Below are 15,577 nucleotides of genomic sequence, written 5' to 3' on the forward strand. Positions count from 1 at the left end.
AGTAAGAAGGCGGTGCACTGGTTAGAGAATCTGGCGTTGAAAAACCTGTGTGTTTCAATCCGGCATTATTAATTTTGCACATTAAATGATTTGACTGTGAATCTAATTTTCGTCTAGCGGTATAAACATTTTTAAATTCAGAAATACTAATCGAATTTTCATTCAGTTGTGTCACACACAGTTGGAATAATGTTGGTAACTCGATAGAAGCAGATGGTAAGCGTAGAAATCTGGAAGATGTAACGTAACATGACGTGGATGGGACCGGTGAACAAGTGATTGGTATCGTGGTGGGGAAGTTATCATTCCTTAAAGGTATAATAGGCATATTTGAATTAAGATTTAAGGCTTCTTTGACAGCAGAATAATTTTCTATTATTGTCGAAGTGGTGTCTTCTGATTTTGGGATTTGTTCACTACCATCAGATTCGTTTGTGTTCTGCGTTGTAGCTTGTTCCTGATTAGTATTATCATCATCTTCGGAATTTGGTTTTATTTCATTGGTATCTGACTCCATTTTACAATCTATTTAAATTTGCTATTGTTAAAAAAATATTTTTTTTTTAAGTCTAAACTTGTACATTCGGATTTTCTCCCGAATAGTTTCTTACAAACTTTAGTTTGTTAATGTACATATATCATTAAAATTGATTAATACCTCTAACATTTACTTCGTTCAAGTTGATAATGAAATCCGAAAATATTTGTGTAATATAATTTGTTCTCGATCATTATTCTTATCGTACACAAGGGCAGTTTATATAATAATATAACAAAAGGCTGTAATGTTGTTTTCATCTATTAAAAATATTCTCGTTTTAGGCAACAATTCGTTCATAAAATATAAGTACTCTTGACAACTTTATCAAGCTGACTTATCCTGACACAAGTTTATGTTACAAGCTTATGGCTGACAAACACATTTTTAATCAATTGTCGCTGTTATTTATAATACGCGTTCCAATGTACACTTGTTGTATACATAAAATGAAATTCATTGCACGTTTCCTCCTCATCTTCCTTATCGGACTGTATTTATAATAAGTTTATTAATTGATTTAGGTGTTAGACACTTGTACAGAATGTTAAGTTTCTGTAATCCAATTATAGTAAAATCATTTCTAAAATTTATGATACAAGAGAAAAAAATATTTTCAGACTAACGTAACCACGAATAGGATGTTTATTCCTAGTTTTTTTTTTTAATATGCAACTACACTTTAGGTTTGTCTTCATGAACTAAAAATCAAAAATTAAAATAAGTTTTGAAATAAAAAATGACGATTTTGTCGGTAAATATTATTTTATTTTGAAAAAAGAAAATAACTCTACTAGGGATTGTTTTTAACTGTAAGGTTTTATAGGACACTGAATTATGTAATGGCAACTGCCTTTCAGGATTGTCAGTTTAGACATCTCTTCCGGTCTTTTTATTCCTCCGTGGCATGGCGGATGGTCTTTACCACCGCTAATAGTGTGTTTTTGGAGGAATTGCTTCGCTAGTGCAGCGAAATGGTAAGCCCACGATTAATAATAAAATACCGAGTATTTTATATAACATGGAAGTGCAAATGTAACAGTGTATGTGCAAACCCGGAATATTGAGTTTTTGTTATAGCCGTTCCCACGTGTTTCTCTTTATTTTTGTGAAATAACTTTAATCAGATGTCTAATCATAGATTTCTTAGCATCAATTTATCGACGATAATAATTTCCATCTGAATATTAGTTAATTTACTCAAATATAATCATAAGCTATTGTTGATTTGTCTTTGCCGTTATTGAACAGCGTGTATCTAGTATGCGTCCATGCTCTTGAAAATTGTACATATTGGGGTATTTTTATTAATAATAAGCTTGAAAACCTGCAATTCTTCAAATATTAAACATTTTCACAATATATTTTTGTATTCGAACCTTACAAAATGATGTTAATATTTTGAGGTTAAGATTTCTCAAGCTCTTGCAATTTATCACGAGCATAATTTAATATTTTGAACCAACATTATTTATCATTAATTCCTATTGTTATCAACCCCAAACTCTTCCCGGCTGCACGTTGGATCGTCTTTCGGGTACATGGAGGGGTAAATTAAATTTTTCTTTTAGGAAACACTGCTCTTCTTTGTTAGAGCCGTGTGTCGACATATAGAAAACAGATTTTTATTGTTGTTTATTGTTTAACATTTAGATATCTTTATTGTATTAATTACCTTGTATTACCTTTTATATTAATGGAAGTATTTATATTTATTTGTATATAAACTTATGAAGGTAGTGGCTTTTCTTGTAATGCCAGTTCATTTTTTACAATTTTACCATATTAATTTACTAAAAATGTTTGACATTGCATTACAGAATATGCTGTTACAAGTATAGTAGATTAAACTTACAGAACTCATGTTCAAATGAAACAATTTTGTTACCTGGTAACAGTTGTAAATACCAATGGATAAACTGCATTACTTGACTAAAAAAAATAGAATGAAGTTGCTGAAGAGCTGCAATGTGTTCTTAGAAGTATATAATTGCAATTATGTACATTTTTATCTCCTAGTAGAATATTTCCATATTTTGAAAACTAACATTAACTATGGTAATATTCTATTTATAAGGTACATAAACAAGAATATAGTCAATATGAAACATCAAATAGGCTCTGTTTATAATTAAAAAAAAGAAAGCCACATTGCCGTTTACCTGTACAATGCAATCAAGAAGAAAAATAGAATTTAACAACCATTTGTAGATTATTCATTTAATCCCCAAAATTAATATAATGCATTCAGGTTTTTGCATGTTATGGCTTAATATGTACAATGTATGTCTTAGCTTTATATCTGAGCCCAATTTAATGTGAAATACAATTTACTGAACACCTTTTAGACTGTATATTAGAGTAATGTAACCATTATACATACGACTTAATGTATGATGAAGCAATTGATTGTGACTTAGATAGATGTGATTATAAAGTGTTTTATAACATCACCTACATAGCTCACAAAGGATTCTCCCAATTTGTTTTTGTCGCATCCTAAAAGCTAAACAAATATCTTAATTTCAGAGTCTATCAGTTGCCCGACCTTTAGTGTCGGTTTACTCGGAGAAGAGTGAGGTGGAGGCAGGATCTTCCATCGCTCTCCCATTTGTTTTCAAGGCGCCCATCCGCCCGGACCTTGTCAATGATGTCCATGTTTCCATGTCTAAGAACTCGAGGCAGCCTTACTGCGTAAGCAAGGAAGCTGGTAAGTTATGATTAATAATAGTAATCTAGTTTTTTCTGTTATTGATGGTGATGTCTTGCATTAATGAAATGTTTTAAATACTGAATTTCATATTTAGGTATGAGGTACAGACAAACAACTTTTCTGGACTAATCTAATAAAGGACAAATAAAAAAATGTAAAACCCAAAAAAAAATATCGGCTTCTAATTAAAAAGATAATGTATGTGCAATGTACATATACGGTTTTAGTGTGTGGTAACCTCGGCATTTGGAATATTAAAGTAGATCGCTTCTTACCCACAGCTGTACAAAAAATTAAGAAACGTAGCAATAATAATACACTTGGCAATAATTGGACTCATTTTTATTGCAAGTTTAACTATTTTACAGAAATACTGCAAAACAGCTAAGGTCACGTTAAAAATTGAACTCTGGTGTTTATTTTCCTGTTGGAACCAATCACTATTTAATAACTGTATTTTAGTAAAATGATAAAACATTTTTTCTCAAAAGAAACTTTTATTTAGAATATTGTACTTATATTTCATATTCAAATATTAGCCACTTTTAAAACAATTTGGTTTATTTAATGTAAAAATATTAGTACCTTTGAAGTCTTAAATTACAGCTTAGTTAATTAGTAGGGGGTTATATTTCAGACCTTGATCCTCATAATAAATTTTCGTTTATTTAGGACCTGAAAATTGATTTTGATTCCGAGAGTTTATCAGCCCCTAGGAATTCTGAGTTTTATATCATCAATGTTATTATAAAGAAATGAAAGTCAGTTTTACCTTTCAAAAGTCCTGAATTAAAAAAATACATTAAATTTCTTTTTTAATATCTATTTCACAAAAATGTGTTTATCATTTTATAGAATTTATACAATATAGTTTTGTCTTGCACTAAATGTCCACATTCAGTTCGCCGCACATGCGTCTGATTGTCACTGCGGATTAGTGCTACAGTAGCGCACCGACGTGGCGTTCCGGGGCCGCCCCGTGGCGGTAACGGGTGCAGTGTCGGTGCTACATTACCAGTAATTACCCACCACAACAAAGATAACATCAATATACAAAGAATCTTTGTAACTTATGTAATAGATGTATATTATTTTGCTAATGTTTGAATAATCCAATAATAGCAACTGATCATGGTGTAGTTTTGTCCTCACCAGAATATGTATGGTGAATGCTTTTGAGAGTTCTTGTCCAATTATTCTATAGAGATTTTCTTGAATTAAATCTTTTCCTGAACAGCTGAGCTTGGTTAAGTGCATTCTAAGTTCTTCTGCCACTGGCTTAATGAAGATGATGATTTTTTTAGTTTTATCAGAACACTAATTAAATTAGTGCACAATAATCCCTCACTTGCTGTCCACTGTCCTCTCAGTAAACTACTCATCCTCAAGGATCCCCTGCAGCTATTTCATTTCTACTATGTTCCTACCATGTATCAAGTTTTCAAATAAAAAGTTGAGAAGGAGAATTGATTGTGCTTTGAGTGGATATCAAAAAAGTAATTTCAACTTACTTTTTTAATATCATCTACCTACATTAGGTGAAGTCAAGCCAATATTTTAGCTTTTCCATATGGAAAGCTGATAAATTTTCATATCACTGCTCGAGTATTATGAACCCAAATTTTACGCGAGTCTTGAAATTAAGAGTATAACAGATCAATAAGCCAAATCTCCAATACCCTTAAATATGTTTTGGGTCTTGTTGTCTTGGAAGGCCATTGGTATCATCAATTAAAAATGTTTGTTCATTATCAGGTCACCAAACCAGTGCTGAGTCATGGGGTACCGGTCGTGCCGTCGCCCGTATACCGCGTGTACGTGGTGGTGGTACCCATAGGTGAGTAATTTTACTTTAAATTGACAGGATGATCATACTTTGAGGCCTGGCTTACATATTTGACTCAAGTTTTTTTTGGGCTAAGTTATTACAAAGGAGGCTTCAATTTGTTACATTGTTATCAGATAAACTACAAAAGTAGCTATTTTCAAAATCCCTCCACCTGTCACAAGTTTGTGAAGTCTATAAATTTAAGTATTGCACCATATAAACTAAATGTTTGTAATGGTGCTCACATTGTCTGTTGTAAACTAAATATTATAAAAATAATTTTAAAAATTGGCTGAATACCATCAATTAAATATAAATAAAATAAATCATAGGTCTTTAGAAAGTATTATTGTTAGTTTCACTGGACCATTTGAACTTAATACAAAAGTGCTATCCATAATAAGAAAACACTTCTTCAGGTAAAAATACATCAGAATAGCTGATAGCTAATCATAATGTTCATAAGTTATCAGGATTTTATAAAATAAGATTGTATCAGATTGATTATTTCTGCTCAAGATATATACAACATACATATTACTGTCATTAAAAAGTAAGGTGAAGTTGTCATGTAAAATTCCCAGGCATTATTAAGTTAATTTCTTTTCCTACATTTGCAGCACTGTCGTCAGCAAGAGCAATAGCCAAATGGCTGTTTGTTAAAAGTTAGAATACCATTTGGCTCAGCCCAAGCAGTTTTGAAGGATGTTTTATGTATCAAACGCGTCAAGTCACGAATGGTACCAAAATCACTTAAATTTTTGGAAAAAAAGCATGAAAAACTCCACTCATATTGTTCTGCAAACTCAAAAGACCAATAAGGTGATATCATTGAGTTAAAAAACCAAATTAAAGAAGGTCTTAAAGTAGATACCTGAAAAAGACTATTGAAGGCTAAAAAAGCGTTGGAAAAAGTGCCTTTTATCGGACGGGGTGGAGGGGGGGTTTAAGGGCATGCATGTAATTAATTTTAAAGATTTATTTAAGAATTTATATTTTATAAACAAATTCACCTTATTTTTTAATCACAGTATTAGATCAAACACTTCAACTTTATCAGAATTAAATAAAAAAAAACAAAACCAAATTGTCCCTGTAACCTTTTTCGTTTTGCTATACACAAAACGGGATCACTACGGCAGGGTATATCAATGTTCCAACATCACAGAAGTTATATTGTTATACTATAACCTCTCGACGTGTGGAAGACATTTAAAGCTAACATTCAGTAATTATTAACACGTTAGCTGCCACTCCGGTCACCGGTGACCGGACCCCTACCTACATCTACGCGCCATTACGGTCACCGGTGACCTCAAGGCAAACCTGTTTTTGGAACCAATTTGTACGCCGGAGGATGCGTTTTTGATACATTTTCTGTACTTAAGTGGCCGGAGTGGCGCTGTAGAATACTTCTTTGGCATGGTTCCTGCCTACCTACGTTTTTCGATTTTTTTTTTCTTAAATTATAAACAACAGTTTGTGATAAGTGAAGAGCAAGTTGTTTGTGCTCTTTGTTTGTATTTTTAATCAAACTGAGCATAGGAATAGCCTTAGCTTGGATTAAGAATAACATAATAGAAATATGCTATTTCAATCTCAAATGTTCTACACCTACATATATGAGAATCATAAAGGTTTAAAAAGTTTGTTGAAGGAAAAATAAAACAACTTTAGTATAAAAATCACAGCGCAATAATTATTCAAAAGTATCAATCAAAAATAACATTAACATGTCTAATTAAAAACTTAAAAATAACGCTGAGATTGATTGAAACATGCCAAACAAAAATATGGTTCGTTTGGGCATTCTTTGCAGTATGTTTGTAGCATACTGAACAGAAACATCTTGTGTTTCTAACATTGCCCTCTCGCTTTTTCAACTGGTGCTTCAGTCGTTTTGATCTTTCAGTATTTTCGGGTTTTTCGCTATCCATTCCTGAATCTACCAGGTACTCTATTAACTGCCTTCTATACCCTACTATACTTTCTCTAACTTTTTTATTTTCAGTGTACATAATCCATCCATTTACAACAGCTGTATTTAAAATAACTTCGATTCCTAATTTTTTATAATTTAACTGTTTTTCTTAATGGCGACGAATATGCAGCCAGAAGAGGGTGACCGGAGTTGCGGTCACTCCGGCGCCTTCGTAACGTTTTTACATATTTTCGCTTCACAGCGCCACGTAGGTCACCGGTGACCTCGTCAGGTTTTTTGAAAATATTTTGAAAACTATCGAACCGATTTCACTTTAAGTTAGATATATTTTCATATCTTAACATTCCACATCAAATATCATTAAAAAGTTTTTCTAAAAAAAAATATATTTCTTCTATGGCAGCTAACGTGTTAAGCAATTATAAACAAAATTAGAATGGCATTTGATGTTAAGATAAAATTTAGACAGTAGGTTCCCAACCTTAGACTCCTTACCAAGAATAAAAATTCCAATCTGTCTTTTTCCTTTTTATATATGCTTCAAATAGATTAACTGAATTTTTTTTAATTGAACTACATTTGATGGCTAGATAAAAAACGTTATAAATTAAAATAGGAAGAGATCCACTTAATTTTGGACCCACAACTACCCCATAGAAGGAACTTATGTTCTGAGACTTCATAATTATATCTCAAAATTTGCTATTAATAGACTTGTCGTGGGTAAAATGAATCTAGAGGTCCAGGATGAAGCCCTCATAGAGTCAAAAGCCTGGAGCACGATTAAGATGAAAAATTTCTAATAATATCTACTTACAGATCAGGTCAGGGTGCCTTTGGTAACATGTGTCGTGGAGGCCGTATGTTCGCTCCGACCAAGCCCTGGCGCCGTTGGCACCGCCGCGTCAATCTACGTCAGCGTAGAGCTGCCGCCGCGGCTGCGGTCGCTGCTGCCGGTGTCCCCGCCCTTGTCCAAGCTAGGGGTGAGTACATCATCTTGAACATCTAAACACAGACTTGCCTGAAATATACTTCTAGTATAGCTAGGGGGAAGGCCCATGTCCAGCAGTTCACATGTTACAGCAGAAATGATTATGATTATACATTTATTAATATTATTTTCTACCTTCAATCACTTATACTTCAGTTTTTAGGTGGTAGATAGATACCACTAAAAATTAATTGTCCATTTACTAAAACAGGTTTGAGTGTATGGTGATTCATTTATGTCTAGAGGAAAACTCAAGCTTCAGCTTCAGCTCTCCTATAAAGATATTCTTAATATAGTATTATTGTAACCCCAAACTCTTCCCGGTTGAATACCAAATAGTTCCTCCGGGTACAGAAAGGGGGAGAAAAAATCTCTTTTAGGAAACATTGTTCATTTTTATTTGAATAGTGTGTCGACAATATGGAGAACACTTTAGCAATGTAGTATCTAATTATTAATTAAAATGTCATAAATATTCAACCTAATATCTATTTTATTTGAGTTTCTGTACCACAATTTTAAAAGCAGAAATAACAATACAGGTCACATCATTGAGAAGATTCCTGAACTGCCTCTGGTTGTGTCCGACAAGGTGCAAGAGATCAACAAGACCAAGCAAGCTGTCATCTTCCTTAGGCGCATCAAGGCCTGGTCTGATGTCCTGAAGGTATGATTTAACATTCTAATATGATGAAACTAATTTTTTTCTTTCTACTAATATTTACCTATATTTGTTATATAAATTTCCAGAGAGTACGAAACACTTTAATGTTCTAAAATGTAAAAACTAATGTGCAAAAATACACGTACATCACGCACATATAGACGTTATACGTGCACACATACATGTCACACACGACCACTTCACATGCGCATGACACGCCCTCCACACACACGCATATGACATACATATGTACACATCATATACAGAAAACAGTGACTAATTTGTGCTAAGTTAAGCACAATAAATAACTAAAATATGCTTGTCTGTTTTCCGCTCTTCAGTCCTTTTAAAAAAGTCTCAGTTGTCAGTACTGTGGAATTGTATGAAGAGGACGATATTAAATTTCCTATAACAACAATTGGGTTTGTATTGTTACTTCCTGATATAGATGTAGGAAAACAAGTCATTTGCCAATAAGTTATATTTTTAGTTAGCTTTCAATTTAGTGTTAATCTACAACAGTGTTTCCCAACGCCCACACCCCACAGGGGGGCATTCTATACACTTAACACTTAAAAATTATGTTTGTTTCATAGGCGAAACGTAAGAATTTTTAGAAAGGCTTAAGTGGGGCATGGCACAAAAAAGATTGGGAATCACTGATCTACAGGATGATTGGTTATAGCTGTAAAAGCTGTTTACTGTCTGTTGGTGCTGAATTTGTACTGCCAGAAGTTATCATTATGAAGCAATTCTGACAGAAAAAACAAATGTAGCATATTTCAGAGTGATCTCTTTATATAAGGTGAATGGTAAATAGGTTTAAATGCTTTAATAAAATTTGCTGCCTGATGAGCTATACATTGACCCCTTTAGAGCTTTTTCACCTATAGCTTAAGATTCTATGAGATTTTTACCATGTCCTTCACTAATAATACTTTTAATACAAAAATGATCTACCTTGCTTTCACCCATTACAAAATTCTATGTAACTGAGTTTCACTGAAATGAGTGTTTTAATCAATCTTTTTATCGAAAGGTGTACAAATCCCAGCGCCTTCGCGCCGGAAAGGGCAAGATGCGAAATCGCCGCCGCGTCCAACGCAAGGGACCGCTCATTATCTACTACAAGGATCAGGTGAGTTATATAAAGATGTAACTTCTTAGAATTATACTAATTTATCATGCAGGTCTAACAAAATTTTAGGGAGAAATAATATAGTCCCTCCATAACATCTTTTGCATTACACAGCTTATTAAAATTATAAAAGTAACAGTTTCCAAGAGGTGCTATCATCTATTACCCGCAAAATGCATACCACCTATGTTGTGACATCAGATTATAAATATTAAAAACTGCCTTCAATTATTCCAATTACACATTATCCTGAGCCACAATATTTAATATTCTTTAACTACTAAATAAAGACATTGTGAAAGTGTTAAAAACAGCCTTGGCTCTTAGTGAAATATTCTTATATCAATACTCATTTGGGACCTTCATGTCCATCATTTTAGCTGAAAGATATCCACAGTTGGATATAGGTATCCCCCATACATCCCATATTTGAGGAGTGACAGAATAAAACATGATGATTCTATGACATTTAACTATTTTGCCTTAATACAATAGATATCTGCAAAATCTTCTTAAGTACATTTCTTATTATTTTAAATTGTGTATCAATTCTTATGTAAAAATTTAAATATCAAATTCTGGACAGATATGAGGAAAATATCATTTGTACCAAAATTCATCTGTTTACCAAAAATATATGAAGTGTATGTTCAGCTTCAGAGGCTATTTACTACAGAAATAAACATGATTTTAACCACCAGCCTAACTGACTGTATCTGTATATCATTGCTTTTTTCTTAATAAAAATTGGAATTATATTTTCGTTCTGTCACTCCTTATTTATGATGGATGATTTTATTATCTAATTCTTAGATAAACATTCCCAGAAGATTCCCTCGCAAGCCTTACTTGTTTCATTCTGTATGAATCAAGCTACGATTATTCGAGGGTAGATTAAGTAAAGCTCCCAAAGGAAACATTAATCAAGCCAAACCTTGGTTGGTGTGTCGACATGTGGTGTACATCTATTTTTTCATACACTTGCTTGCTAATAAAATAGGCCAGGACATCAATCTTGATGCTATGTGCGTGTTAAACTTGTAGACATACAGTGGCTGCATGACAGGGTTAAGTTGGAGTACTAAAACTTTAATAATACAACTGCCTAACCCTTTTACTTTTTATGTCGAGTGTACTCGTCAGAGCGCAACTAAAATCATATATTTGTCGTGAAGATTTATAAAATCGAATTCGTATGAAAGGGCAATCAAAAATGTTTTAGAAATCGTACATTTGAGAACATTAATTAGTCTGGCGGCTGTTATCAAACGGGACCTTCGAACAATAATATTGGATGAGAATCCAGATATTGGTGTCCGCCTAATATGAAAGGTAGCATTTTATACAGCACCTTGGTTTAAAAACTATCATTGCCCTTAATTTAAATGTTTAGTTTTATAACTTAGATTTCTTGAAATTCAAGTGATCTTTTATTGGTTCTGTTTTCTTAATTGGTGATATTTTTTAGCAAAGAAATAATTTTTTTTGTTAATAACTAATAAAAACATATATTTTTTAGAAACCGCCACATAATGTTTGATTTTTAATCAAAATTGCTTACCTGTACAGGCAGAAACATTTTACTTTGTTTATGTTACATGTTTTCACTGAAAAAAAAAAAGTTTTTTGACACAAAATTAAACAGTTAAAGGGTTAATACATGCGTGTTCATTTATTCTGTCATCACTGCAATAATCATATTAGTATTATGAATTAGAAAGTTTCAATATGTTTGTATGTTTGTTTGAAAGTAACTTGAAAACTGTTTAACCTTTTGTGAGGTATCCATCAAAATCATCATATATTGTAAACAATTATTTTTTTAATTTCCTTACCTCTAATAATAACCTCTAATATTTGAATAACGAAAATAATGATCAAAATATACAATGAATAGATTTTAATTTTAGCAATGAAAATTAATTAATCCTATGCTTTAGAGACAATTTTGTTACTAAAACGCCAGAGCGGCAAAATATATAATATCTCACATGTAGAGATAGTACCTTACTGGAATGACAGCGTAATGCGTAGCACAGCCATCAAACATATAAGGGATTTTAATGAAATTTAGTAATTGATAGCCATATCCCAGATTAGTAATGTATACACTTATCTCGAGAACATGTTTGGCAAAAAAGAAATAGGCCCCTAATTTTTTAACGACTAGGGGGAGTAATCATTGAAATCCACACAGAGTAAATAGAACATTTGGTAAAAATTTGAATAAAATATAAGCATATACATCATTTAACTTATTAGGTAGTTAAGGTTTCTAAGATCACTATGTTTTGGTTGCATACTATTATTTATCTGTATTGCCAAGTATCAAGTTAATCTTTTGGCCCGAGGTATTGGTTAGAAAAAGACATTATGGCGTAACACCCCTGCTATTTCTCATAACCTGCTCGTTGGTTCATTACTATAATGTAGTTTCTAATTGTCTCTTCTTGCAGGGTCTCACGCGCGCATTCCGCAACATTCCCGGCGTGGATCTGCTTAAAGTGGACAAGCTTAACCTGCTGAAACTGGCCCCTGGTGGTCATGTGGGTAGATTCATCATCTGGACCAAGTCTGCGTTCGAGAGGCTCGGTTAGTAAAATAATTATCCGCCTTTAACAATCAAGTGTTAAGGAATTATGTGTTTACCTAACAATAATGGAATGGATTATTACACAATTTTTTCACATAGTAAAAATGAATTGCCAATGTAATGGTTAGTATTTCAACTTCAGTATCTTAATTATATTTGGAACTTTCTGTAGAGTACTAAATAGTCCTGAAGTTGGCAACAGTTATCTTACTTCTGTATTGATTGTTGTATATGTTGATTTGAAATATATATATATATATATATATATATATATATATATATATATATTTGTAAGTAATATGCATTAATATATATATATGTGTATATAATGTAAATATGTGTGTATATAAAAAAAGATGTTTTTTTTTAATATATAGCATTAGACAGTTAAGTAGAGCTATACGTCCCCTTAAAGCCTTACTTGTGACATATGTTGTTTCAAAGTTACAATTCAAAGGGGTAAAGCAATTTGATCCCATAGGAAGCATTAGCTTGCAGAAGCGAGTTGGTGTGTCGAAATGTTGGAGCACATACTTAGTTAATCACTATAGACAATTATTTTTGATAATAAAACACTCAAATTAAACATAAACAATGAATAATGTCTTTTTAGATGCCTTGTTCGGCTCCTGGAAGACACCCTCAAAGGAAAAGAAGAACTTCAACTTGCCCCAGCCAAAGATGGCCAACACCGATCTTACCCGTTTGTTGAAATCTGAGGAGATCACGAAGGTTCTCCGAGCACCCAAGTGAGTATATTTTTATTTTCATGAAGACATAGAGAATATACCTGAGACTGTATATTGTTAGAACTGTAAGATATATTAAATATGTTGCTGTTTGTGTAATTTAAAGATTTTTGTATAATGCCTGGCATTTGGTTTTACACATCTGGCAAAAGGATAACACAATGATTGGTATTGTATAATTTTAATAACAAAAATTTTGTCTCCTTGGTTCTTTATACAGAACATTCTTAATAAATAAGATTCACATAGCAAATCAAATAATTGGTACTATTGATAAGTAACTTAAAACTTTTTAATGATTTATTTAGAAAATTTTTAAATGTTCAGACAGAATGTTGATGTTTATTATAGCAGATATAAATCAATATCAGTATTGGTTTAATAATGACGTTAACTGGTATTATTTAAAGAGTTAATATAATTAAAGCTCTGAAAGTATCTAGATGGTGGATGGATGGAAGTTATTTTTTACAAAAAAAAATAATCTTCATTGACATGATAAAAAAAGCTGTATTTCCTCCTTTAGTCTGTGATGAAATCCATTCAAAAATAGTCACCTGAAACAGATTTATTTAATACACTTAATTGCAAAGAAAATTGAACCAAACCTCCAAAGAATAATTTGCAAAATCACATTCAATTAGTGTTGTTAGATTTTTGAATGCATGTATGAATGAATTTGCGGTTGCGGTTTTGCTACACAAGATAATACACCTGCAAATATCATGATGATATTCTCTTATCAGAGCATTGGGTTATGACATGTAATGATTACTCAATCACGTTGACACTATCTGACTAACAAAATCAAACAAAGGTTGGAAATCTAGTCTGTTCCCTTGTTAATAAATGCACAATTTGCAGCAATCGTGTGGTGCGAGCCACAAGGAAGCTGAACCCGCTGACCAATACCAAGGCGATGTTGAGGCTGAACCCGTATGCTGCTGTATTGAGAAGGAAGGCAGTGCTTGACCAGCAGAGGAAAAACAACGCGAAGGCTCTGGCCTTGGCTGAGAAGCGAGGTGTAAGTTATATTATCCACCAGTACCAGTAATAGTAACTCAGACCTCACAGGGTCCACATGACATTTGATGGGGTATATGATGGCCTAACAATAAATCAAGAGTTCATAATTAGTAAGCGGTCCATGATAATTTTCTGCTTCTGATTGTGAGGAACTAAAATCTTGATTTATCATTTAGATTAGTCATAATATTTTAATAAGCTCTGACTGTTTTGGGAAAATGGTAGAACTGCAGGGGAGTTCCAAAGAGACCTGCGTAATGTTGAAAATGGTTTATTAGAGAAAAAAGAGGAGCCGGTTACATGCAATAGTTCTTTATTCGACATGTATAATCCCGTAATTTCGGTTTATTAAACAGTTTTATTATTTCCTTTTTTATTATTTTTTATTACTTTGTTACTTCCTTACCTAGCTCTTATCAACCAGGCTGATTAGAAGACTTATCTTACTGCTAGTTGATTAATGTCACCATTTTTTCCTGTGTTTTTTGATAATTTCATGATGATACTCTGAAACAGAGCATTGGGTTATGATCATTAATGATTACTTTTCACGTTGACAAAATTCTGACCGTTTACACCCCACAACGAAGCATAACGTAACAAGTACACATAGCTCATACCATACTATACTGTATTACAGATTAAGCTGCCGTCCAGTGACCCCGCCGTGAAGGCGCAGAAACTTCGCGAAAAGAGACAGAAGATGATCAAGTTGGCGGCATCAAAGAAACCTAAGAAGCCGGTGGCCAAGAAGACCGCGCCGCCACCGCCCAAGAAGGTTAAAAAAGAGAAGGAAGCGAAAAAACCCGCTCCTAAGAAGTAGACGGAAATATACTTTATTATAACTGAATTGAGGCTTTTATTTACTCATGTCCCTTTTGTTATTTAAATTCATTAATATAACAAGTGAAGAATAGCAAAACAAAATCTGATAATTCCACTTAATAATGATTATGACTACACAAAATACCATAAAATTATGTCGACCATTCGGCTTGTGCGATTCATAGAACTTATTCCTGTAGTAAATGATATTTTCGATATCTTATTAAATCATACATTTTTACATGGAAATAAATACACATTTTGGAATAAAATGTTTTGGTCTGTCACCCAATTAAAGGGGTCTCGTGTAGAAAGTATATTGTATGCAAACTTTTCTAATTGTAAACTAGTTGTTTTCGTTTCGTCGTTTGATCAAACGTTACCACGTGCACAGATAAGTTTTTGCGATGATTCGCTTCAATAGACGCTTGAAGTCAAGATTAACATGAATATGTGATAGAAGTGAACCAAAATATGGAGTTGACTAGTAATAATAAACGTCCTCGGTCCGCTTCGCATGTCTCAGGATATCATTTTATAAAATCAACTCTCTCAAAAAGCCCTTAAAGA

General features: G+C 32.8%; 1 protein-coding gene across 1 annotated transcript; it reads left to right on the forward strand.

The window, feature by feature from the left end:
* The first annotated feature begins 1,405 nt into the window (after positions 1-1,405).
* RpL4 (ribosomal protein L4) lies at positions 1,406-15,032 on the forward strand. Its single transcript, XM_068771092.1, has 10 exons — positions 1,406-1,515; positions 3,068-3,248; positions 5,007-5,088; positions 7,841-8,004; positions 8,555-8,679; positions 9,716-9,814; positions 12,271-12,406; positions 13,021-13,156; positions 14,021-14,180; positions 14,823-15,032. Exons 1-10 carry the CDS (start codon positions 1,513-1,515, stop codon positions 15,003-15,005), a joined length of 1,269 nt encoding a protein of 422 aa, XP_068627193.1. The 5' UTR covers positions 1,406-1,512; the 3' UTR covers positions 15,006-15,032.
* The last annotated feature ends 545 nt before the right edge of the window (positions 15,033-15,577 follow it).

This window comes from Battus philenor, unplaced genomic scaffold (genome assembly GCF_028537555.1).
Source record: "Battus philenor isolate CCGP_79_NKW_IND1 unplaced genomic scaffold, ilBatPhil1.0.hap1 SCAF_30, whole genome shotgun sequence".
NCBI lineage: Eukaryota > Metazoa > Arthropoda > Insecta > Lepidoptera > Papilionidae > Battus > Battus philenor.

What these genes read in the sequence shown, in the direction of transcription:
- RpL4 (XM_068771092.1), top strand. An exon ending in CGCCCTTGTCCAAGCTAGGG is followed by an intron (nt 8,005 to 8,554) that starts GTGAGTACATCA and finishes ATAACAATACAG; the next exon opens with GTCACATCATTGAGAAGATT. An exon ending in GTCTGCGTTCGAGAGGCTCG is followed by an intron (nt 12,407 to 13,020) that starts GTTAGTAAAATA and finishes ATGTCTTTTTAG; the next exon opens with ATGCCTTGTTCGGCTCCTGG.